This window comes from Salmo salar, chromosome 27, assembly GCF_965601325.2.
Source record: "Salmo salar chromosome 27, fSalSal1, whole genome shotgun sequence".
In the NCBI taxonomy this organism is placed as follows: Eukaryota; Metazoa; Chordata; class Actinopteri; order Salmoniformes; family Salmonidae; genus Salmo; species Salmo salar.
In genome coordinates, this window is record NC_138317.1 from 14742674 (window position 1) to 14770465 (window position 27792).

Below are 27792 nucleotides of genomic sequence, written 5' to 3' on the forward strand. Positions count from 1 at the left end.
AGAACCAACAGCATTACTGTAAGGGCTTTCGTCGGAATGAGACAAAGCGCAGCGTGGAACGTGTTCATGATTTTTATTATCCAATGAAACACTAGAACAAAATAAACAAAACGAAAAGCCAAACAGCTTTGTCAGGTAACGAATACAAAAACAGAAAACAATTACCCACAAACACAGGTGGGAAAAAGGCTGCCTAAGTATGATTCCCAATCAGAGACAACTATAAACAGCTGCCTCTGATTGGAAACCATACTCGGCCAAAACAAAGAAATAGAATTCATAGAATGCCCACCCCATATCACACCCTGACCTAACTCAACAGAGAAAAACGGCTCTCTCAGGTCAGGGCGTGACAATTACAGTAATAAGGTTCAGAACACGTGATATGAAAGCCAAACAGATCTATTTGACATCAGAATCAGACATATATTATTTTGTTTGTTCCACTATGCTAAAAGCTCCAGCTGGAGGAAGGATTCCCACACAGGACCCAGCCCAGCATTAGACCAGTGTGCTGGTATTGCTGGAACAGTAAGAAGGAGAGGTGCAGAGTAAAAACAGTGGAGTTAGAGGGGGGAGCTCATTAATCAGAACACTGGTCTCTCCTCAGTGTCTCAGAGAGTGGAGACTGGGAGCCCTGGGTGGCCTCACAGACCACAGAGCCCACCTTCTTCCACTGGTCGACAGGGAGGGTCAGGGTGCTGCTCCAGCTGTAGTGGCAGTCCTTCTCCAGGACCCCGGGGCTCCCGGTCACCTCCCAAATGAGCTTTTGGAGAAGTCATTAGCCTAGGTGTTAACATACTTTTTCCAACCTACACTGTGAATGACAATCACTGATTACAAAGAGAAAACCAGCCACGTCGCGTACACAGACGTCATCGTCCCGGACAAGCCAAACACATTCTTTGCCCTGTTTGAGGATAACACAGTGCCACTGACACGGCCTGACTGGGTGCGGGCCGTGTCGGTGGCACTGTGTTTTCATTAATTACAACTTGAGTTGGAGCTAAAACCTACAGGAGGGTAGCTCTCCAGGAACAGGGTTGGAGAGCCCTGGTGTAGAAAATCATTGTACTGTCTGAACTGCTGTGAAATATATTTTCCAGAACCATAAATATTGTATTTTTAGCTGTTTGAAGCAGGTGTACAAAACCTGAAGTAAAAGATGCAAAAATGGAACTTAAAAATTTGAAGCATAGAACAATCTACCACTTCTTAGACGATTCTTTCAATGAGAATGACAGATCTATAACTCGTCATTTCTACGTGAATTTGGTCTGGTTGCTGAAAAAGTTACATATTGCAGTTGAATTTAAAATAAATAAGCTTTTAATGTTTTCATGATTATCAAAATAAAATGAATAAAGTTATGCTGTAATTTACAAGACATTCTATAACAAATTGAAACCAAAAATATATTCCACAGGAGGTTGGTGGCACCTTAATTAGGGATGACGGGCTAGTGGTAATGGCTGGAGCAGAATAGGTTTCCAGAGGCCGACCCAAAACAATGCCGCTGGAGGAGAGGGTGCCGGAGCGGTCTTCTAGTGAGGCTTCAGATGCGCGCACACCACCTACCGCTTACGAGTATATTACTCGCTAATGTCCAGTTCCTGGTTAACAAAGTCGATGAAATCAGGGCAAGAGTTGCTTTCCAAAGAGATATCAGGGATTGTAACATACTCTGTTTCACAGAAACATGGCTAGCTTGGGACATGCTGTCGGAGTCAGTACAGCCAAAGGGATTTTCAGTTCGTCGCGCCGACAGGAATAAACATCTCTCTGGTAAGAAGAAGGGTGGGGTTGTATGTTTCATGATTAACGACTCATGGTGTAATTGTAACAACGTACAGGAACTCAAGTCCTTTTGTCCACCTGACCTAGAATTCCTCACAATCAAATGCCGACTGTATTATCTCCCAAGAGGACTCTCCTCGGTTATTGTCACAGCCATTTATATCCCCCGCAAGCGGATACCAAGATGGCCATCAAGGAACTTCACTGGACTTTATGCAAACTGGAAACCATATATCCTGAGGCTGCATTTATTGTATCTGGGGATTTTAACAAAGCTAATTTGAGAACGAGGCTACCTAAATTATATATGCATATTGATTGCAGTACACGGGCGAGTAACACACTCGACCATTGGTACTTTAACTACGGTAATGCATATAAGGCCCTCCCCCGCCCTCCTCGTTTATAAGGAAGTGTATAGGAGAGGTTGCACCCACTGTGACTATCAAAACCTTCCCTAACCAGAAATCGTGGTTTGATGGCAGCATTCACACAAAACTGAAAGCGCGTACCACCACATTTAACCATGGCAAGGCAACTGGGAATATGGATGAATACAAACAGTGTAGCTAGCAAAGTGTCAGTATAGAAACAAAGTGGAGAGGGTCTTGTATGTGGCAGGGTATGTGGCAGGGTCTTCAGACAATCATGGATTACAAAAGGAAAACCAGCCCCGTTGCGGACATCGATGTCTTGCTTCCAGACAAATTAAACAACTTCTTTGCGCACTTTGAGGACAATACAGTGCCACCGATGCGGCCCGCTACCAAAGATTGTGGGCTCTCCTTCTCCGTGGCCGACGTGAGTAAAACATTTAAATGTGTTAACCCTCGTAAGGCTGCCGGCGCAGACAGCATCCGTAGCCACGTCCTTAGAGCATGACCAGCTGGCTGGTGTGTTAACGGACATATTCAATCAATCCCTATACCAGTCTACTGTCCCCACATGCTTTAAGATGGCCACCGTTGTTCCTGTTCCCAAGAAAGCTAAGGTAACTGAACTAAATTACTATCGCCCCATTGCACTCACTTCTGTCATCATGAAGTGCTTTGAGAGACTAGTCAAGGATCATATCACCTCCACCCTACCTGATACCCTAGACCCACTTCAATTTGCTCACCACCCCAATAGGTCCAGTGACGATGTAATCGCCATCACACTGCACACTTCCCTATCCCATCTGGACAAGAAGAATACCTATGTAAGAATGATTTTCATTGAATACAGCTCAGCATTCAACACCATAGTACCCACTGTCATGACGTTGCCCTCTTTGGGTACAGTGAGCACCATCCCCCTCTCTCTGCACCATCCCCCTCTCTCTCTTCCCCCTACACCAGGCTCTGTTAGGCAGGTCATAAATTCCTTGAGGGGTTCTCTCCTCATGGCCAGAGTATAAGAGAGAGTGAGTTTTCATAGAGAGAACAAAATAAGTTCTTCCACCTCACAGAACTTGAGAACTGAACAATATTCATGTTCTGGAGAATGTATAAATGGTCGGTGAAGTAGCCTGCTATGAACTGGTCCGTTTTGAACAATTTTGTGAAACTCATGAGAGACAATACAGCCACATTACCATAACCCTGTATATACAAGAGTCTCAGTTATGAGGCTGGCATCTAATTGTAGTTTAAAATGAATGAGTAAAGATGCATTGTTAGCCGAGAACGAATAGATAGGTCTAGATTCACTGTGATGGTATTGACAGACCCACCCATCCACATTGTATAGTCATCAGAGGATCTGATTGAGATCATACAGACTCAATGAGACTTGATAAGGATTGGGAATTCTGGTTGGAAAGAATGGACTGGCTGTTTGAGATGGTGACAGTTACTGTAAAAGGTTGAGGTTTCAACTGACAAAAGATAATATACTGCTCAAAAAAATAAAGGGAACACTAAAATAACACATCCTAGATCTGAATGAATGAAATAATCTTATTAAATACTTTTTTCTTTACATAGTTGAATGTGCTGACAACAAAATCACACAAAAAGAATCAATGGAAATCCAATTTATCAACCCATGGAGTTCTGGATTTAGAGTCACACTCAAAATTTAAGTGGAAACCACACTACAGGCTGATCCAACTTTGATGTAATGTCCTTAAAACAAGTCAAAATGAGGCTCAGTAGTGTGTGTGGCCTCCACGTGCCTGTATGACCTCCCTACAACGCCTGGGCATGCTCCTGATGAGGTGGCGGATGGTCTCCTGAGGGATCTCCTCCCAGACCTGGACTAAAGCATCCGCCAACTCCTGGACAGTCTGTGGTGCAACGTGGCATTGGTGGATGGAGCTAGACATGATGTCCCAGATGTGCTCAATTGGATTCAGGTCTGGGGAACGGGCGGGCCAGTCCATAGCATCAATGCCATTGTCTTGCATTAGGAGGAACCCAGGGCCAACCGCACCAGCATATGGTCTCACAAGGGGTCTGAGGATCTCATCTCGGTACCTAATGGCAGTCAGGCTACCTCTGGCGAGCACATGGAGGGCTGTGCGGCCCCCCAAAGAAATCCACCCCACACCATGACTGACCCACCGCCAAACCGGTCATGCTGGAGGATGTTGCAGGCAGCAGAACGTTCTCCACGGCGTCTCCAGACTCTGTCACATCTGTCACGTGCTCAGTGTGAACCTGCTTTCATCTGTGAAGAGCACAGGGCGCCAGTGGTGAATTTGCCAATCTTGGTGTTCTCTGGCAAATGCCAAACGTCCTGCACGGTGTTGGGCTGTAAGCACAACCCCCACCTGTGGACGTCGGGCCCTCATACCACCCTCATGCAGTCTGTTTCTGACCGTTTGCACATTTGTGGCCTTCTGGAGGTCATTTTGCAGGGCTCTGGCAGTGCTCCTCCTGCTCCTCCTTGCACAAAGGCGGAGGTAGCGGTCCTGCTGCTGGGTTGTTGCCCTCCTACGGCCTCCTCCACATCTCCTGATGTACTGGCCTGTCTCCTGGTAGCGCCTCCATGCTCTGGACACTACGCTGACAGACACAGCAAACCTTCTTGCCACAGCTCGCATTGATGTGCCATCCTGGATGAGCTGCACTACCTGAGCCACTTGTGTGGGTTGTAGACTCCGTCTCATGCTACCACTAGAGTGAAAGTACCGCCAGCATTCAAAATTGACCAAAACATCAGCCAGGAAGCATAAGAACTGAGAAGTGGTCTGTGGTCACCACCTGCCGAACCACTCCTTTATTGGGGGTGTCTTGCTAATTGCCTATAATTTCCACCTGTTGTCTATTCCATTTCGTCAGAATGCACTCCCAGGACTGCTACTTCCACAACAAATGTTGTTTTTGTTCCAAATAATCCATAGTTATGTCCAAATACCTCAGTTTTGTTCGTGCGTTCAGGTCACTATCCAAAGGGTAACGCGCGAGCGCATTTCGAGACAAAAAAGTCAAAATGTTCCATTACCATACTTAGAAGCATGTCAACCGCTGTTTAACCTGTTAGGGCTAGGGGGCAGTATTGACACGGCTGGATAAAAAACGTACCCGATTTAATCTGGTTACTACTCCTGCCCAGTAACTAGAATATGCATATAATTATTGGCTTTGGATAGAAAACACCCTAAAGTTTCTAAAACTGTTTGAATGGTGTCTGTGAGTATAACAGAACTCATATGGCAGGCCAAAACCTGAGAAGATTTCAAGCAGGAAGTGGCCTGTCTGAGAAGTAGTGTTTCATCTTGGCTCTTTTTATTGAAGACTCAGGATCTGTGCAATAACGTGACACTTCCTACGGCTCCCATAGGCTCTCAGAGCCCGGGAAAAAGCTGAACGATATCGAGGCAGCCTCTGGCTGAAACATATTATCGCTTTTGGCAAGTGGCCGATCAGAGTACTATGGGCTTAGGCGCATGCCCGAGTCGACCCCATGCTTTATTTTCTTTCGTCTGTTTACCTAAACGCAGATTCCCGGTCGGAATATTATCGCTTTTTTATGAGAAAAATGGCATAAAAATTGATTTTAAACAGCGGTTGACATGCTTCGAAGTACGGTAATGGAATATTTAGAATTTTTTTGTCACGAATTGCGCCATGCTCGTCACCCTTATTTACCCTTTCGGATAGTGTCTTGAACGCACAAACAAAACGCCGCTGTTTGGATATAACTATGGATTATTTTGAACCAAACCAACATTTGTTATTGAAGTAGAAGCCCTGGGAGTGCATTCTGACGAAGACAGCAAAGGTAATAACATTTTTCTTATAGTAAATCTGACTTTGGTGAGTGCTAAACCTGCTGGGTGTCTAAATAGGTAGCCCTGTGATGCCGGGCTATCTACTGAGAATATTGCAAAATGTGCTTTCACCGAAAAGCTATTTTAAAATCGGACATATCGAGTGCATAGAGGAGTTCTGTATCTATAATTCTTAAAATAATTGTTATGCTTTTTGTGAACGTTTATCGTGAGTAATTTAGTAAATTCACCGGCAGTGTTCGGTGGGAATGCTAGTCACATGCTAGTCACATGCTAATGTAAAAAGCTGGTTTTTGATATAAATATGAACTTGATTGAACAAAACATGCATGTATTGTATAACATAATGTCCTAGGGTTGTCATCTGATGAAGATCATCAAAGGTTAGTGCTGCATTAAGCTGTGGTTTGGGTTTATGTGACATTATATGCTAGCTTGAAAAATGGGTGTCTGATTATTTCTGGCTGGGTACTCTGCTGACATAATCTAATGTTTTGCTTTCGTTGTAAAGCCTTTTTGAAATCGGACAGTGTGGTTAGATTAACGAGAGTCTTGTCTTTAAAATGGTGTAAAATAGTCATATGTTTGAAAAATTGAAGTTTTTGCATTTTTGAGGTTTTTGAATAACGCGCCACGGGATTACACTGGCTGTTGAGTAGGTGGGACGCAAGCGTCCCACCTAGCCCATAGAGGTTAATAAAAAGATCTGTCAGCGGTATTTTGTGGAAGAGTCACGCTATCTGGAACATTCTCCCTAGTAAGTGGTACCTGCTCCACGGAGCAAGCATATGCTAGGCAGGACATGACTCCAATGCTTGTCACAGTTGTGTCAAGTTAACTGGATGTCCTTTGAGTGGTGGACCATTCTTGAAACAAAAGTTGAGCATGAAAAACCCAGCAACGTTACAGTTCTTAATATAAACCGGTGTGCCTGGCACCTACAACCTACCATACCCCATTCAAAGGCGATACAATCTTTTGTTTTGCCCATTCACTTTCTGAATGGCACATAATACACAATCCATGTCTCAATTGTCTCAAGGCATAAAAATGCTTCTTTAACCTGTGTCCTCCCCTTCATCTACACGGATTGAAGTGGATTTAACAAGTGATATCAATAAAGGATCATAGCATAGCATTCACCTAGATTCACCTGTTCAGTCCTTGTCATGGAAGAGCAGGTGTCCTTAATGTTTTGTACACTCAGTGGAAGGTGATTTGTAGACCTGTCAGTCGGCATTGGCCTGCACTGTCTGCTGCAATGTCGAACATGTAAGGATCGACGCTGGAGATGAGAAGCAGGTACAGGGAGTGAACATTTAATAACCACGGACAGGAACATAAAATGGAAACGACAATAATGTTGACACGGGGACGAAAGAGAGGAAACAGACAGATATAGGGAAGGCAATCAAAACGTGAAGGAGTCCAGGTGAGTACAATGAGCGCTGATGCGCGTAATGATGGTGACCGGTGCGCGTAATGAAAGGCCTGGCGCCCTCGAGAGCCAGAGAAGGAGAGCGGGAGCAGGCGTGACAGAACAAACCCAAGGAGGGAAGTTGTGGGAGGTGCCTCTGCGACAGTTGAAGTAAGCATGTCTCCAACCCCCATATCCCACACTCACAAACTGAAAAGATGTGTGAACATTGAACAATCAATTGGTGAGAGAGGGACTCAAGTATCACATTTATTTGTACATATCCACTGTGTACATGATTTGTGGCAAATCTGTTTCAGTCATGTCTTTGGTCACTTTCACGTGGGTCAAACAAAAACACCCTAATGATTGGTAGACAAAAGAGTCTCCCGCATTGCAGGTGATGTCTGCAAGTTACAACTGGTGAGGAGGAACTGCAGAAACTTGCAGTCGACTACAATCAAAACTTCATGACCTTTGATGAAATGGTTTTTGTAAAGTTCATGCAGTTGTTATGTAGGCTCAAGTCAGAATCCCCCCCCCAATAATGCAACACACTTTGGAAGACGTGTTCAATGATGGTCATGGACTTGACTAAAGTGATCTTGTCGAACGCGCTCATTTTCTCTTTTCTGTCTTCTGCCTTGTTAGTTTAGAAGGAATAGATGAGTCTAGAATCTAGATTGACTGCGAATAGTATTGACAGACCCACCCATCCACATTGTATAATCAGTCATCTGTGGATCTGATCAAGTTTACAAAGACTCAGTGAGACTTTATAAGGACTGTGAATTACGGTTGGAAAGAATGTTTGAGATGTTGACAGTTACTGTAAAAGGTTGAGGTTTCAACTGATAAAAGATAATATTTGGACAGTGAAACTAACTCAATCAAGAAACAAAGGAGAGAATAAATAGAAGAAGGAAAGTCAATGAAGAGATGAAGGGAGAATGTCGGTAGGCTATATATGAGAACTCATAGTCGCTTCCCACTCTTTATACAAATTACCAGTTATTGTCAATATCTTCCAAATTAAGATAACATAAGATAGCAGTCATGGTAGATTTATGCTAGAATCTGTGGCAGGGAGGAAATTAAAAGTACAATCATCTCCCTGGGCAGATGTCATTTCAATGTCTGTTCCACGTTGGTTCAACATAATTTCATTGAAATGACGTGGAAACGTGGAGTAGCAGTCTAAGGCGCTGCATCGCAGGGATTGAGGCGTCATGACAGACCTGGGTTCGATCCCAGGGTTCATTACAGACCTGGGTTCGATCCCAGGGTTCATTACAGACCTGGGTTCGATCCCAGGGTTCATTACAGACCTGGGTTCGATTCCAGGGTTCATTACAGACCTGGGTTTGATCCCAGGGTTCATTACAGACCTGGGTTCGATCCCAGGGTTCATTACAGACCTGGGTTCGATTAAACGAACAGTGTCAAGAAGCAGTGCGACTTGGCAGGATTGTGTTTCGGAGGACGCATGGCTCTCGACCTACACCTCTCCTGAGTCCATGGGGGAGTTGCTGCGATGGGACCAGACTGTAACTACAAATTGGGGAGAAAAGGGGGTAAATCTGAGAAAAAAAAACACACACACAGCTCATCAGGAGGAAGCTGACCAGAGGCAGTTAACCCACACCTTTCACTTATTATCACTCTATGACATGAACTTGTGAGGATTTCATTCACTCTGTTTACTAGTGTAGAGACTGTTTTAACAGTATACATTTTTTTAGAAACAAAGAATTAAATGTCTAAAGTCTACTGTCTTCCAGATAGGTCTTAGATCTCTTATCTTTCATCGACCTTGCAGCACCTGAAATCCTCCAACACCTCCAGCATGGACCCCAGCTCCCTGGATTTAGGCCCCCTGATTTAGAGCATCGTCCTTGGGCTGTGCTGTGTGCTGGGCCTCCCTGGTAACATAGCTGTTCTGGTGGTAACACTGAGCAGCTCGTCCCGATGCCCAAACTTTACCCTGTGTCTCATGCTGAACCTGGTATCCTCCGTCATCTTGTGCATGGCCACGATACCTGTGTGGATCAATACTCTCCTGACTGGCTGGACTCTGGGCCGCCTGCAAGCTGTCTGTATAGCCTGTACTTTCTATGTATCCATATGGTAGCCTAGATTAGTTCCTTTGGTGATCTAACCCATTCAAGCTTGACCTCCATTGGTAAAATCCAGCTTTCCCATGCATGAATAAATTGATTTCGTATTAATTAATAAATAGATGATTTATTTCTCTTACAGTTGGCTACATAGAGGCTACTTCTGCTTTCGTTCAAACGAGCTCCAACTTCCCATAAAGTGTTAAACTACTTCATCACACTTGTTAAGTTGCCTCAAAATCTTGACAGGTATTGTACTATTGAGCAGCATGGAAAAACACATTAGATCAATCCAACAACATTTCTGCTTAAACAGATGAATAAAAGCATGAATTTCATACCTTACACCACTCTGATGCCCAACATGGGTTCAACAATGCCCGTTTCAGTCTAAGCCACAACAAGAAGTGAGACAACTTGTCAACATAGTCAAACAAAATGTTTCTGGACCAAATGAAGGTAGAACTTGAGATATGTCAGATGTAACACATTATGTAAACAGACAGACAACTTTATCCCCACCTAAAGGACCATGTCTTTTGGTTCAAAATGAGAGAAAAGGCTGAATCATCAACATAAATCGATACTGTAAACCATGTACTCAACACTATAGGCCATATTTCTATATGAAAGAGAAGCCCTCATCACCTCTGATATGAGGTATGACTGATATGACTGTCAGTCCTCCCTCCTATCTTTAGTCCCCAGTGTAGATGCAAGGATTGACACACCATGAGATCAACATGATACTGTAGTTTAAAACATATTTTGAAACTATTAACACTTTTTGGGGGTTTATGATAGGGTGGTGAAAAGCACGAGCTGAAGCACACCCCAATTTTTTTTGAATAGGTGCTGACTAATGGAAAGTAAACTGGATAAAAATAAATAAAGTTGTACACTACATATGCTCCCAACAACTGAATGGATATATAGAGTGTGTAACTCTCATTTCATACGGATCTGGCGGAGCTTGAACTTATAGTAAAACACCCAGTCTACACATCACACAAACTGCCATTACACAGTCTGGTCAGAGGAGGGAGACAGAGCTCCACTACTGTCCATCTTGAGAAGGTTTGGAAACATAACGAGGTAGTAATTCTACTGTTAAACTTAATTGACCTTCTGAGACTGACAACCACTGTTGATGGACATAAACCACTGTGTAAGTGAGTCAAAGTAGGCCTCATTTAAGATATAGTTGCTATTTTGTGTGGTATATGATTTCAGTATTCTCAAATGTAATATACAATAGGCCTACCTTTGGAAACTGTTGACTTCTTTTATCTGTGTAGTGTATTTGTGTGAAATATTGGGGTTTTGCATATCTGTCCTGCTTCATTGCTCCACATACTTTTAAAACCCCAGTGTTGATCAGTGACTGTTCACTCCTTTCAGAGCCACTGACACGCAGCACAATGATGATGTCACTGATTCTACTGCTGGGGACACTGGGGCTCCTTGTTCAGGGTGAGAGACACTTTGACCAACTTTGATTAATGATGAGTTTGGCTTCAGAATTACATTTCCTTTTGTGAATATTGAAGATATTAATAAAAACAAATCTGGTTTTGCCTGATAGTTTCATGATAGACTTTGGAAGATTATCAATGTCTATTTGTTGTGATAACACTTACTAATCAGCCTTTCTTCACTTTTGTTTTATTTTTCAGAATCATCAGCAGATATAATTCTGACTCAGTCTCCTAAATCTCAGTCTGTTCGCCCAGGAGAGACTGTCTCTATCAGCTGTACAGCCAGTTCAAGTACTAGTAATAATCTCCACTGGTACCTGCAGAAACCTGGAGAAGCTCCTAAACTCCTGGTTTATTATGCTACAAACCGTCAGTCTGGGATTCCAGGTCGTTTCAGTGGGAGTGGATCTGGTAGTTCATATACTCATTACACTCTGACCATCAGTGGAGTCCAGGCTGAAGATGCAGGAGATTACTACTGTCAGCAGGGTGCCAGTTATCCGTTCACACAGTGTTAGAGCGTCGTACAAAAACCTCCCTCAGCTAAAGAGGAACTGCTCTGACTCGTCTCCCGTATTCTAAACACCAATTCATCTAAATATGACACTACAATGTGATAATGTAATTGCTTAGACTTGTCTATAGACTATGACACTGTACATATGTCAATATAGGTTTAAATGTATGCTTTGATATCATATGGTAAGTAGTACCCATTTCAGTATGCAATAGCATGATTGTTGATCCTGTCCAAAACCAACTATTCATGCCCTACTCAACTTCTATACCCCTCCAACCTTGAAATAGTGAATACAGTCATATTGATTCCATTCAAGAAGTACCACTTTGATATCATTGTGATTACAGTATCATCTGTCACAAATGAAATGTAGTCCACATAGCCGTATACAAGAGCCATAAAGAGACTGTGAAGTCCCCGACTTGAACGTTATGCAAAGTCCAGCGTGAAGTCTGGTTCCCCAGCCCATGCTCAGTTCTTTAGTCACACACACAGCTGCCCCAGTCCCAGAGGGTTTGAGGCTGGGAGATTGTGAGCTGTGGTATCGCTGAAAGTGATATTTGCATGGGCAGGGTTACTGCAACACTCTCAGAATAGAGCAGCACCGTGGTCAAATGTTCACCTGTTCACAGAGAGTTCCATTGAGCTTGGAGCACATGGCTTCAGTATTGGTAACATCTAGAGTCATACATTTAGAGAGTTAGGCCAACTTTTAGAGTTTGTAATATTGTTCTAATTCTAGACATTCAGTTACACAGCATTGTTGTAATGTTAATGGGGAGCTACTATGTCTGCCACAGAATGTTGAAGTGTCATGTAAATACATCATAATGCAGAAACCTCAATGTCCTCTCTAATACATGGCTCTGGTAACATCATAAAGTCTGGGGAGTCTAGAGAACATGGCTTCAGTATTAGTAACATCATGAAGACCAGTGGGTTTAGAACACATGGTTTCAGTATTAGTAACATCATGAAGACCAGTGGGTTTAGAACACATGGCTTCAGTATTAGTAACATCATGAAGACCAGTGGGTTTAGAGCACATGGTTTCAGTATTAGTAACATCATGAAGACCAGTGGGTTTAGAACACATGGCTTCAGTATTAGTAACATCATGAAGACCAGTGGGTTTAGAACACATGGTTTCAGTATGAGTCATACTGTAGATATCCTTTGGACTGGTACCAAGATCGGCCCAATCAGCTAAGTGTTCATTGAGAGAGGTTGATTGAGTGAAATGTATTCAGGAACATAACGTTTCCAGGGTAGAGAGATCGACATTCCTTATAAAATGCAACAAATCAAAAAGAACTCAATGTCTAATGGTAAAACTCATTAAATAATGATATCCAGGCAAACCATTTAAAATATTGAACGTCTTTATTATCTCAACATGTCAGAACCAACAGCCTTACAGTAATAAGGTTCAGAACACATGTGATATGAAAGCCAAGCAGATCTATTTGACATCAGAACCAGACATATATTCTGGTGTTTGTTCCACTATGCTAAAAGCTCCAGCTGGAGGAAGGATTCCCACACAGGATCCAGCCCAGCATTAGACCAGTGTGCTGGTATTGCTGGAACAGTAAGAAGGAGAGGTGCAGAGTAAAAACAGTGGAGTCAGAGGGGGGAGCTCATTAATCAGAACACTGGTCTCTCCTCAGTGTCTCAGAGAGTGGAGACTGGGAGCCCTGGGTGGCCTCACAGACCACAGAGCCCACCTTCTTCCACTGGTCGACAGGGAGGGTCAGGGTGCTGCTCCAGCTGTAGTGGCCGTCCTTCTCCAGGACCCCGGGGCTCCCGGTCACCTCCCAGGTGTTACTGCTGCTGCTACCGTCCACCTTCCAACTCAGCTTCCAGTCTGAGGGGAAGCCCTTGTTGGCCAGGCACATGAGAGTGGCCTTCCCCTGCTGCAGCTCCACACTGGAGGGGGGCAGGATTGTCAGGATGGGACGAACATCACCTAGGAGACAGGTGGGAAGTTATGGAGAGGGGAAATGTCAATCACCACACTGATACGACAATAATGATGCAGCAGTTTAACATCTTAGCTGTAAATGAAGGCTTTGTCCATCAGTAGGTTTCTGTTCCTCAAACAAACAGACAGCTGGTTTATCAGTCTTTATGTCACTCTTTCACTTCCCTTTGAGTAGCTACTGAAGCATATTATAACTACAGAGAGATGACTGAAAATACATTAATAAACTATCTTACATTTTTTACTATTTAAAATTTGAAATATGTTAGCATACTTCCCTTATTATAATGGTATAAACTCCTGTGAATCAAACTGCATTTCATTATTAATTAGTATGATTGTTTTGAAGAACGTTCAACAGAATGTATGAACAATTCTTAAACGATGAATTTATTTAAAATCGGTTGATAAAATGCCTGTGCTGAGGAAGTAAATTCCAGTTGACTGTAAACATCTAACAATATTATACATTTAATTAAAAGTTTTCATTTAAATTAATGAATTATAGTTGTGTAATTTACAAGACATTCTATCACAAACTGAAAATAAAAACATATTGATACGAACAGCAGAACAGCCCGACTTCGCAAGACAGCAAGACTTTTCAACAGATAGCAAATATCAAATAACATAGCATATAAAATAGCAAATGAGATCAAATAAGAATACAAAATAGGAAAATTATAGCAAAACTAAGCAATACTTTGCTGCTGAATGCTGAAGGAGTAAATGTAAGTTGAATATAACCATCTTACAACAATTATATTCACTTAAAGACACATTACAATATAATGAATACTGATATGATTTATGAGACAGGGTCTTTTAACCAACAATAATAGCTTAATATTTGAGGTCCAACGAAAAGGTATATTCAGCTATTCACACAAATTGTGACTCATGATCATGCATAGTATGCATTTTTAATCTTAGTTTCTTGTCTCATAAGATGCGCAATACATCTATATGCAAGGTCAGAACATGTTCTTTATTAGAGGTAGGTAAACTTACTTCCAATATCCAGTCTAGTGCCTCCACCAAAAGTTAACCACAGTGATACAATCTCATTCAGCGGCCGTACAAAAACCTCTGACACTATAGAGACACTGCTTTTGCTCTTTGTAAAACTACATTTATCTAAACCACTCTGATTTGAACAGTATCCCTGTTCCAAATGAATACACACTGTATAACCTTGTTTGATATATTACATCTTGAATAGGCATTTTAATTTAACTATATTTACATCTAAGGAAAATAAATGCAACAAAAATTCTCCAAACATAAATATACATATTGTTAAGAAAAAGTATTAGCTTTTGATATCAGAGGTCAAGATCTAGAACTGAATACTTACTGCCAACACTCAGTTTGGTCCCTCCACCAAAAGTCCACCACTGTGATAGAGTCTGATTGACTGGCTGTTCAAAAACCTCCAGACAGACACAGAGGGGAATGGTAACAGAGGCATGGAACTGATCACTGAATTCTGCATTGTAACTGATGCCCCCTACTGGTACACTCTGGAACTCCAGTAGACTGGACACATTCATGTTCCCCATTAAACTTCCAACAGTATGAAAACTGCTGTGGATTATGTTGATATACAGTCACTTCAGAAAGTATTCACAGCCATTACTTTTTCAAGAAATTTAAGATTTGAGATTTTGTTTTACTGGCAAGCACACAATACCCCATAATATCAAAGTGGAATTATGTTTTTATAATTGTTTTACTAATTAATATAAAATGAAGAGCTGAAATGTGTTGAGTCAATAAGTATTCAACCCCTTTGTTATGGCAAGTCTAAATAAGTTCAGGAGTACAAATGGGTTTAACAAGTCACATAATACGTTTCATTGACTCGCTCCTTGTGCATTAATAGTGTTAAACATGATTTTTAAACAACTACCTCATCTCTGTACCCCACACATACAATTATCTGTAAGGTCCCTCAGTCGAGGAGTGAATTTCAAACACAGATTTAACCAGAAAGACCAGTGAGGTTTTCCAATGTCTCGCAAAGAAGGGCAACTATTGGTAGATGGGTAAAAATAAAAAAGAAGACATTGTATATCGCTTTGACCGTAGTGAAGTTATTAACTACACTTTGGATAGTATTTTTTTTTTCTCCAGGTAAATGAAACGGAATAGAGCTAAGCACAAACAAAATCCTAGAAGAAAACCAGTTTCAGTCTGCTTTCCAACAGACACTGGGAGACAAATTCATCTTTCAGCAGGAAAATAACCTAAAACACAAGGCCAAATATATCAAATCAAATCAAAGTTTATTTGTCACGTGCGCTGAATACAGCAGGTGTAGACCTTACAGTGAAATGCTTACTTACAGGCTCTAACCAATAGTGCAAAAAAAGGTATTAGGTGAACAATAGGTAGGTAAAGAAATAAAACAACAGTAAAAAGACAGGCTATATACAGTAGTGAGGCTACTGTATAGCAGTAGCGTAAAAGAGGGGTTGGCGGGTGGTGGGATGGACACAATGCAGATAGCCGGTTAGCCACTGTGCGGGAGCACTGGTATACACTGGAGTTTCTTGCCAAGTTGACTGAATGTTTCTGAGTGGCCTACATGTAGTTACAGTTTGGACTTAAATCTGATTGAAAATCTATGGCAAGACTTGAAAATGGCTGTCGAGCTATGATCAACAACCAACTTGACAGAGCTTGAAGAATTTGTGAAAGAATAATGTGCACATATTGTAAAATCCAGGGGTGCAAAACTCTTAAAGACTTACCCATAAAGACACACAGCTGTAATCACTGCCAAAGGCCAAAGGCATGTATTGACTCAGTGATGTAAATACTTATGCAATCAAGATAAGAGCGTTTGCTAAACGTGTCTGCTAAATGACTAAATGTAATATTCATTTTGTATTTTTCATAAATGTTTTACAAATGTTAGAATTCTTCCTCCATTTTGACATTACAGTATTTTGTGTAGATCAAGGACCAAAATGACAATACATTTTTTTTATACCACTGCACTGTTGAATACATGTTTCTAATTGGCTTGAAGGGCATTCTAGAGCTTGCATTATTTAATTGATTATGCCCGAGAAGCCGGTGTTTGGAGGATATATTGTCACCGGTGTTGTTAGGCCCGAGGCGATGTCGAGGGCTGGCAAACTGTGCCAATATATCCTCCAAACATGGGCTTCGAGGGCATTATCACTTTTATACAATGGGTTACCAACATTTATTCATGCTATTTCATCCTTCCATGAGATTTAGTCCTGACAAAAATCTGAGGTTCGTTCTATTGGTTCGGTTGCCAGAGACGCGACCCAGTCGTTCAGTCTTTTTGTTCTCTATCTATGGACCCAACCCAGTCGTTCGTACTAAATGTTCCATTGCAATACTGGCTGGCAACATACTTATTCCTTGCATGCTAGCTAGCCTACTACGGCTAACTTACAGTCGTGTCAAACAGTGCAGCCAGAATAACAACAATAGCTGCATTTGCATTTGTTTAAACTGTTTTTTAGTGACATTTATTTGGATACCTCCATAACAATGAGGTGCGATATTGCCTGGCCTAGAAAATGTGCTGACTCATCAGGACACTGTTGTTCAGAGGAGCAAGCCAACAACACACCTAACACAATCACTTCAAACTGAAGCTGGAAAGACTGCAAACTAGCCACATTTTGTTGAACCTTTTTTCAATTGACATTTCTTTGTATATATCCATAAAAATGATGCCAGCTGATCCATGATTTAGACTGGCTGAGAAACACTTCCTGTCTGTCTCGTCCCGACACGTCCATTACTATGGGACAGCTGGAGATCGAATTTGAATATTGAAACAATGTTGCACATTTTGAAGAGACAGACAGCAAGGTTTATACAAATCTCTGCTTTTGAAAATGAAATGTTAGTCTGAAACAAATGTGAGACAAAGCCTAGATACTTTTTATAGGGGTTATCAAGTTTATAAATTGGCTGGCTGGGCTGATGAGACAATGGTTTGAGCAGTCAGGTGGAACAGAGTAAATAGGCATTTTAATATCATAGATTTTGCTGGTGGTAACTCGTGGAATAGAAACCGTCTGGAATGCGGTTTTACCCAATCAGCATTCAGGATTGGACCCACCTGTTGTATAATTCCCTTTAAAAACTATGTGGTTCGAGTTCTGTGTGCTGATTGGCTGACAGCCAGCCAGGCCGTATACCACAGGTATGACAAAACATGCATTTTACGGCTCTCATTATGTTGCTAACCAGTTTCTAATAGCAATAAGGCACCTCAGGGGTTTGCGGTATATTGACAATATACCAAAGCTAAGGGCTGTATCCGCGTTGCGTCGCGTTGCGTCGTGCTTAAGAACTGCCCTTTAGCCTTGGTAAATTGGCCATATACCACACCCCGTCTTGCCTTATTGCTTAAATAATGCACGGTGAATCAGCACGGTAGAATTCAATGGCTGTAGTTAATTCTTACATGTTCTATTGAGCTACTTTTGAAAGCAAAAGTTGAATTAAAAACATTATTGGCATTGTTTTATTCAATTTTCATAATAGCAAGCTAAGACTGATGGTTTGGTTTGCTGGTTTGTTTGCTTGGTTACCAAGCCAACTTTTGGAGCTATCTAGAAATCTACATCAGTGGATGTTAAACACATTTCTGCCTGCAAATTAACACATTTCTAGCGACAAATGTGTTGAATTATAGTCACGGTATAAAAGGGATAATCAATTCGGGCTCTCTGTGTTCTGTGGAAAATAATACAACTCAGTGGAAGGTAGCGTAAATTCCACTCTGCTGTATGAGACATGAGCCGTGAAGACAGTTCTTATTGTACAGAAACCAGAGTTTGGCCCCTAAGACAAGGTTCCTCTCATCATTATCCATACCCAAGCCATCTCTCCCTGGTACCTTACATTAAACAAACACCAACTCGTTCTATGAAATGCATGCTGTAGGTTTTATCACTTCCCAGAATAGAATTGATATGATTGAATTCACTCTTTCAGGGTTTGTAGGGCATGAATAGTTGGGATGTTGGATTTGGACAAGGTCAACATTCATGCTATTGTGTACTGAAAAAGGTTCTCCGTACAAGATGAAGATAAATCATAGCTTTTAAAAACTATTCTGAATTTTGTTCAACATGTCCTTCAAAAGAAAGCATTTTCCACAGCTCTGTATCCTTAGTGGTCCCAGTGTGTTAACACATTTTGTTGCAGAATATATTGAGAGATATGTACAATATCATAGTCTATTGACAAGTCTAACCAAATACATTATTCTATTGTAGTGTCATATTTAGATTATTTGGTGTTTTGAATACTTTAGAATACAGGAGACTCTGTAGCTCTGCAGCTGTTGAGTCAGAGCAGTTCCTCTTTAGCTGAGGGAGGTTTTTGTACGACGTTCCAACACCGTGTGAACGGAAAGCTGTTACGCTGCTGACAGTAGTAATCTCCTGCATCTTCTTTCTGGACTCCAGTGATGGTCAGAGTGAATTGAGAACCAGATCCACTCCCACTGAAACGACCTGGAATCCCAGACTGACGGTTTGTAGCATCATAAACCAGGAGATTAGGAGCTTCTCCAGGTTTCTGCAAGTACCATTGGATATAAATACTAATATATGAACTGGCTGTACAGCTGATAGAGACAGTCTCTCCTGGACTAACAGACTGAGATTTAGGAGACTGAGTCAGAATTATATCTGCTGATGATTCTGAAAAATAAACAAAAGGAAAGAAAGGTTGATTAGTAAGGTTATCACAACAACAAGCATATCGTAAAGCATAGCCTATCAAGCTAAATCCGTATTTAATCTGTCATGTTAAATTAACAAATGAAGTGCAACTCTGAAGCCAAACCCTTAATGAATCACAGTTGTCAAAGTGTCTCTCACCCTGAACAAGGAGCCCCAGTGTCCACAACAGTAGAATCAGTGACATCATCATTGTGCTGCGTGTCAGTGGCTCTGAAAGGAGTGAACAGTCACTGATCAACACTGAGGTTATAAAAGTATGTGGAGCAATGAGGCAGGACATATATGCAAAGCTCGATCTTTATGCAAATACACGCACCGCGCACATACACACAGATAAATGAAGTCAGCAGTTTCCAAAGGTAGGCCTAGTGTATATCACATTTGAGGATACGAAAATCATAAACAAACCACACATTATAACAACTATATCTTAAATGAGGACTAGTTTGACCCGCCTACATAGTAGTTTATGTCCCTCAACAGTGGTTGTCAGTCCCAGGAGAAGGTCAATTAAGCTGAACAGTAGAATTACTGCTTTGGGGCTCCCGAGGGGTGCAGCGGTCTAAGGCACTGCATGTCAGTGCAAGAGGGGTCACTACAGTCAATGATTCGATTCCATGCTGTATCACATCCGGCCGTGATTGGGAGTCCCATTGGGTGTCTCACAGTTGGTTCAGCGTTGTACGGCTTTGTCTGGGGTATGCCGTCATTGTAAATAAGAATTTGTTCTTAACTGACTTGCCTAGTTAAATAAAGGTTAAATAAAACATTTAAAAAAATAAAACATTCTACTGCATATCCTTCAAAGCTTCTCATGGTGGACAGTAGTGGAGCTCTGTCGCCCTCCTCAGACCACAGTGTGTAATGGCAGTCTGTGTATGTGTAGAGTGGGTGTTTTACTGTCGCACTCTCTATATACCCATTCAATTGTTGGGAGCACATCTAGTGTGTGCAACTTTTCTTGTTTATTTTCATAGGGTTTACTTTCCGTTAGTCAGCACCTCAACAAAGGTTTTTTGTGTCAGCTCATGCTTTTTACCCTCCAATCATAACCCCCCCCATAAAACAACAACATTATTATAGTTATAAACTATGTTTTAAACTACAGAATCATGTCGATCTCATGGACTGTCAATCCTTACATCTACACTGGGGACTAAAGATAGGAGGGAGGACTGACACAGTCATATCAGTCATACCTCATTTTAGAGGAGTTTGGTATTTTAATAGCTGTTGCAAAAGCAGCAGCTACTCTTCCTGGTGTTCACACAAAACATGAAACATGACATAATACAGAACATTAATAGACAAGAACAGCTCAAAGACAGAACTACATCAACAATCTGGTATGTGTGTGTGTGTGTGTGTGTGTGTGTGTCAGAGCTCTGTGTAAGTTGACTTAGCAAACAATTTGGAATTTTCAACACATGAATGTTTCTTATAAAAAGAAGAAGTGATGCAGCCAGTCTCTCCTCAACTCTTAGCCAAGAGAGACTGGCATGTATAGTATATACAGTGCCTTCGGAAAGTATTCAGACCCCTTGACTTTGTACATATTTTGTTACGTTACAGCCTTCTTCTAAAATTGTTTAAATATGCTTTTTTTCTCAGCAATCTACACACAGTACCCCATGATGACAAAGTGTGTGGTGCTGCAGACTTCCCAATTGAGGCGTCGACAGTGCTGCTGTGCCACAGGAGCGCAGCAGCACATGTTGTCCGGAGCTTTACGTTTATCAACAGCTGCCTGGACCCCTTCTTGTACGTCTTCATCTCACAAAGGAGGCCAAGTAATCGTCTGAGACCAGGATGCAGGTACTCCAAAAACAAAATATACATTTTTAAGGTGTTTTGGCTTGGTTTTTAGAGCAGCCAAATAGGGGTCCATCACCCCTGCTATTTTTCCCTCAACAAAACCCTCATTTTGGGTTGCTGACTTTGGGTCTTCATAGCCTGTACTTTCTAGGTATCCATATGGTAGCCAAGATTTGTTCCTTTGGTGACCTATCACCCTTTAAGGTTGTCCTCCATTGGTGAAATTCATATTCTATTGCTTCTCAGCTCTCCCATACATAAATAAATAGATTTGGTTTTCATGAATAAATATCTGTTTTATTTATCTTAAAGTAGGCTACAGGTAGGCTACATCTGCTTTGGTTCGGACGAGCTTCAACTTCCCATAAAGTGTTGGACAATTTCATCATAGAATGTGCCTCATTCTATGTCAAGATCTCGACAGGTACATGATCAGTGAGCACAATGGAAAAACACACTAGAAAAACAACCACACTACTGTACGCAACAACATTTCTGCCTAAATAGATCAATAAAAACATGACTTTCAAACCTTACACCACTCTAATGCCCAACATGGGTTCAAGCATGTCCGTTTCAGTCTAGGCCACAACAAGAAGTGAGACAACTTGCCAACACTGCCAAACAACATTACCATATACTGTATTTCCTGATCTAACAACACCTGGTACACGGACAAACAACTTTATCCCACCCAAAGGATCATGCCTTTCGGTTCAAAATTAGAAAAAGGCTAAATCCTCAATATTGATACTGTAAGCCTTGTATTAAAGACTATAGGCTAAATTTCTTTATGAAAGAGAAGCCCTCAACACCTTTTGATATGATATGACTCTATCAGTCCTCCCTCTGCCTCCTATCTTTAGTCCCCAGTGTAGATGCAAGGATTGACAATACATGAGATCGACATGATACTGTAGTTTTAAACATATATTGAAACTATATATTTTTTCCCGTTGATTATGATACGGTGATGCACACCCCAAAATGTTTTGTAGAGGTGCTGACTGTACAAAGTAAACTGTATAAAAAAGAAAGAATGAAAGTTGCACACTACATATGCTCCCAACAACTGAATGGGTATATGGAGTGTGTGACTTTCTTTTTATAGAGCTTGAACTTATAGTAAAACACCAGGTCTACACATCACACAAACTGCCATTACACAGTCTGGTCAGAGGAGAGAGACAGAGCTCCACTACTGTCCGACTTGAGAAGGTTTGAAACACGTCGAGGCAGCAATTCTACTGTTAAACTTAATTTACCTTCTCCTGGGACATAAACCACTGTTGAGGGACATAAACCACTGTGTAAGTGGGTCAAAATAGGCCTCATTTAATGAGAGGAAGAGCTAGGGACTGACATTTCTGTGGCAGACTGGGAAGATAGCTTGGAGTATATCCACACCTGCTCCATTAACTCCAGACATCGTCTCATACAAGTCAAGGTATTACACAGATTACACTATTCCAAAACCAAACTGCATAGGATATTTCCTGATACATCCCCTATGTGTGATAAATGTCATGCTGTGAAGGGTCCACTACTCCACTGCTTTGCCCTATGCTCTAACTTTTATGGTTGTTGGTGTGGAATTTTTAGGATCCTCTCTGAAGTTCTGGAGACTTCAATAGACCCAGACCCGCTTCTGATCATTCTGGGAGTGTCAGAAACCGTAAACAGATTAACCAACCCCCCAAAACAACTAGTCTCTTAAAGCCTCATTTCAGCAAAAAAAATGTATCTTGTTGTTTTGGAAAAGGAAGGAAGTTCCCTCTACCAAATTATGGATCAGCGAATTGGCAAACACTGTACACTTAGAAAGAATTAGATATATTCTGAACAATAAATTATCAACATTTGATCAAATCTGGCAGCCTTTCCTCTCTTACTTCCACCAGTCGGCGCTGGGAATTTGTACATTTTAACGCACTCTCAATTGTAATATTTTTATCTACCTTTGGGCAGCATGTGCTGGCCCCGCCACCCGAGCAGTCGGGAGGTGAATAGGGGGGGTGACATCTACCCTTTTTCTTTCTACCTGTCCTTGTTCTGTATGTCGTGTTTTGTATTATTTGTTTTGTACCCAGAACTGTGGGTCTTGTTGTTTCTGTCTGCTCTTTTATGTTTAGATAAGAATTGTATACCTGTCTTTTATACCTATACACCATTCTTGTGTGTGTTCAATCCAAAAAAAATTGCACGAAAAATAGGCCTCATTTAAGATATAGTTGTTACATTGTGAGATTTATGATTTCAGTATTCTCAAATACAATACACAGTAGGCCTACTTCTGGAAACTGTTCACATCATTTATCTGGGTGTCTACACAAGCACAGTGTGTGTATTTGCGTAAAATATGAAAGCTTTGCATATCTGTCCTGCCTCATTGCTCCACATACGTTTAAACCCCAGTGTTGATCAGTGACTGTTCACTCCTTTCAGAGCTACTGACACGCAGCACAATGATGATGTCACTGATTCTACTGCTGGGGACACTGGGGCTCCTTGTTCAGGGTGAGAGACACTTTGACCAACTTTGATTCATGATGAGTTTGGCTTCAGAATTACACTTCATTCGTTAATTTAACACGACAGAATTTTTTCAAACATGTTAACATTTAGCTTGATAGGCTATACTTTAAAAAAATAATTGTTGTTGTGATAACCTTACTAAACAACCTTTCTTTACTTTGGTTTATTTTTCAGAATCATCAGCAGACATAATTCTGACTCAGTCTCCTAAATCTCAGTCTGTTCGTCCAGGAAAAACTGTCTCTATCAGCTGTACAGCCAGTTCAAGCACTGGTAATAATCTCCAGCTGGTACCTGCAGAAACCTGGAGAAGCTCCTAAACTCCTGGTTTATCGTGCTACAAGCCGTCAGTCTGGGATTCCAGGTCGTTTCAGTGGGAGTGGATCTGGTTCTCAATTCACTCTGACCATCAGTGGAGTCCAGGAAGAAGATGCAGGAGATTACTACTGTCAGCAGGGTGCCAGCTCTCCTTTCACACAGTGTTAGAGCGTCGTACAAAAACCTCCTTCAGCTAAAGAGGAACTGCTCTGACTCAACAGCTGCAGAGCTACAGAGTCTCCTGTATTCTAAAGTATGCTAAACTCCAAAAAATCAAATATGACACTACAATAGAATAATGTATTTGGTTAGACTTGTCAATAGACTATGATATTGTACATATCTCTCAATATATTCTGCAACAAAATGTGTTAACACACTGGGACCACTAAGGATACAGAGCTGTGGAAAATGCTTTCTTTTGAAGGATATGTTGAACAAAATTCAGAATAGGTTTAAAAAAAATTCACGCTTTGATTTATCTTGATATTGTAATAAGCACTAATTTCATTCCACAACAGCATGAATGTTGATCCTGTCCGAACCCAACTATTCATGCCCTGGTCATCTTCTATACCCCTCCAACCTTGAGAGATTGAATAGTCATATCGATTCCATTCAAGAAGTACTACTTTAATAAGATTATTATACGTGTCACAAATAAAAATAGTCTACATACTGTATACAAACCCATTAGACTGAATTCCCCATTTGAACGTTATGCAAAGTCCAGTGTAAAGTCTGCTTCCCCAGCCCATGTTCAGTTCTTTAGTCAGACACACAGCTGCCCCAGTCCCAGAGGATTTGAGGCTGAGTGATTGTGAACTCTGGTGGGGTTGAAACTCAGATTTACATGGGCAGGGTGACCACAACACTCCCAGAATAGAGCAGTACCATGGCCAGATGTTCACCTGTTCACAGAGAGTTCCATTGAGCTTGGAGCACATGGCTTCAGTATTGGTAACATCTAGAGTCATACATTTAGAGAGTTAGGCCAACTTTTAGAGTTTGTAATATTGTTCTAATTCTAGACATTCAGTTACACAGCATTGTTGTAATGTTAATGGGGAGCTACTATGTCTGCCACAGAATGTTGAAGTGTCATGTAAATACATCATAATGCAGAAACCTCAATGTCCTCTCTAATACATGGCTCTGGTAACATCATAAAGTCTGGGGAGTCTAGAGAACATGGCTTCAGTATTAGTATCACTGTAGATATCCTTTTGACTTGTACCAAATCAGCCAAACATTCATTGTGAGAGGTTGATTGAGTAAAATGTATTAGGAAAATCACTTTCCAGGGTAGAGAGATCGACATTCCTTATAAAATGCAATAAATCAAAAAGATCTCAATGTCTAATGGTAAAAGTCATTAAATAATGATATCCAGGCAAACCATTTAAAATATTGACCGTCTTTATTATCTCAACATGTCAGAACCAACAGCCTTACAGTAATAAGGTTCAGAACACATGTGATATGAAAGCCAAGCAGATCTATTTGACATCAGAATCAGACATATATTCTGGTGTTTGTTCCACTATGCTAAAAGCTCCAGCTGGAGGAAGGATTCCCACACAGGATCCAGCCCAGCATTAGACCAGTGTGCTGGTATTGCTGGAACAGTAAGAAGGAGAGGTGCAGAGTAAAAACAGTGGAGTCAGAGGGGGGAGCTCATTAATCAGAACACTGGTCTCTCCTCAGTGTCTCAGAGAGTGGAGACTGGGAGCCCTGGGTGGCCTCACAGACCACAGAGCCCACCTTCTTCCACTGGTCAACAGGGAGGGTCAGGGTGCTGCTCCAGCTGTAGTGGCCATCCTTCTCCTGGACCCCGGGGCTCCCGGTCACCTCCCAGGTGCTGCTGCTGCTGCTACCGTCCACCTTCCAGCCCAGCTTCCAGTCTGAGGGGAAGCCCTTGTTGGCCAGGCACATGAGTGGCCTTCCCCTGCTGCAGCACCACACTGGAGGGGGGCAGGACTGTCAAGGTGGGACGAACATCACCTAGGAGACAGGTGGGAAGTTAGGGCAAGGGGAACTGTCAATCAATCACCAGACTGATACGACAATAATGATGCAGCAGTTTAACATCTTAGCTGTAAATGAAGGCTTTGTCCATCAGTAGGTTTCTGTTCCTCAAACAAACAGACAGCTGGTTTATCAGTCTTTATGTCACTCTTTCACTTCCCTTTGAGTAGCTACTGAAGCATATTATAACTACATGAGATGACTGAAAATACATGAAACTATCTTCAAAATTGTAATATTTAAAATATTTGAACATGCTTCCCTTATTATAATGGAATAAATCCTATGAATCAAACTGTATTTAGATAATTATTTATAATATAATTTTTTTGAAGAACATTCAACAGAATGTATGAACAATTCTTAAATGATGAATTTATTAAAATAGGTTGATAAAATGCCTGTGCTGAGGAAGTAAGTTCCAGCTGACTGTAAACATCTAACAATAATATACATTTAATTTAAAAGACTCATTAAAAAATGTATGCGTTTTAGAAAATTAATATAGGTATGTGTAATTTAAAAGAAAGAAAAAAAAAAAACGTAATTGATATGATTGATATGAACAGCAGAACAGCCTAACTTCGCAAGACAGCAAGACTTTTCAACAGATAGCAAATAACATATAACATAGCATATAAAATAGCAAATGAGATCAAATAAGATAGCGAAATAGGAAATTGATAGCAAAACTAAGGAAGACTTTGCAGCTGAATGCTGAAGAAGAAAATGTAAGTTGATTATAACAATCTTACAACAATTATATACACTTAAAAGACACATTACAATATAATGAATACTGGTACGATTTACTCGACAGGGTCTTTGAACCAAAAATAATAGCTTAATATTCGAGGTCCAATGAAAAGGTATATTCAACTATTCACACAAGTTGTGACACATGATCTTGCATAGTATTTATTTCATTTTGAATCTTAGTTTCTTGTCTCATAAGATCATCAATGCATCTATACAGTATGCAAGGTCAGAAATGACCTTGTCCCATCGCACTCTAGCGACTCCTTGTGGTGGGCCAGGAGCCTACAAGCTGACTTTCATCACCAGCTGGAAGGTGTTTACTCCGACACATTGGTACGGCTGGCTTCCGGGTTAAGTGAGCAGTGTGTCAAGAAGCAGTGTGGCTTGACAGGGGTGTGTTTTGGGGGACGCATGGCTCTCAACATACGCTTCTCCCGAGTCCGTAGGGGAGTTGTAGCGATGGGACAAGACTGTAACTACAAATTGGGGAGAAAAATGGGTAAATGCAACAACAAAAAATACACAGCTCATCAGGAGGAAGCTGACCAGAGGTTAACCCACACCGTTCACTTATTATCACTCTATGACATGAGACAAAGAGAAGAGAAAAACTTGCGAGGATTTTAAGCAGACTCTGTTTTCTAGTGAACAGACTGTTTTAACAGTATCCATTATTTTCGAGAAACAAAGAATTAGATGTCTAAAGTCTACTGTCTTCTAGATAGCTCTTAGATCTCTTATCTTTCATCGACCATGCAGCACCTGAATTCCTCCAACACCTCCAGCATGGACCCCACCTCCCCGGATTTAGGCCCCCTGATTTCGAACATCGTCCTGGGGCTGTGCTGTGCGCTGTGCCTCCCTGGTAACATACAGTTGAAGTCGGAAGTTTACATACACCTTAACGAAATACATTTAAACACAGTTTTTCACAATTCCTGACATTTAATCCTAGTAAAAATTCCCTGTCATGTCACTTAGGATCACCACTTTATTTTAAGAATGTGAAATGTCAGAATAATAGTAGAGAGAATTATTTATTTCAGCTTATATTC

The 27792-nt window shown here is 41.2% G+C and overlaps 1 pseudogene and 2 gene segments (V, D, J or C); all 3 read right to left on the reverse strand.

Annotated features, from left to right (window-relative positions):
* The window catches only part of LOC106588303 (Ig kappa chain V region Mem5-like), a 92811-nt gene that overhangs the window by 9156 nt on the left and 55863 nt on the right, over positions 1–27792 (reverse strand).
* On the reverse strand, positions 12913–19538 carry LOC123739883 (Ig kappa chain V region Mem5-like). The segment is given in 4 exon segments: positions 12913–13517; positions 14544–14578; positions 18943–19240; positions 19421–19538. Coding segments are annotated over 4 exon segments (711 nt in total).
* Positions 25352–27567, reverse strand: LOC123730949 (Ig kappa-b4 chain C region pseudogene; annotated as a pseudogene).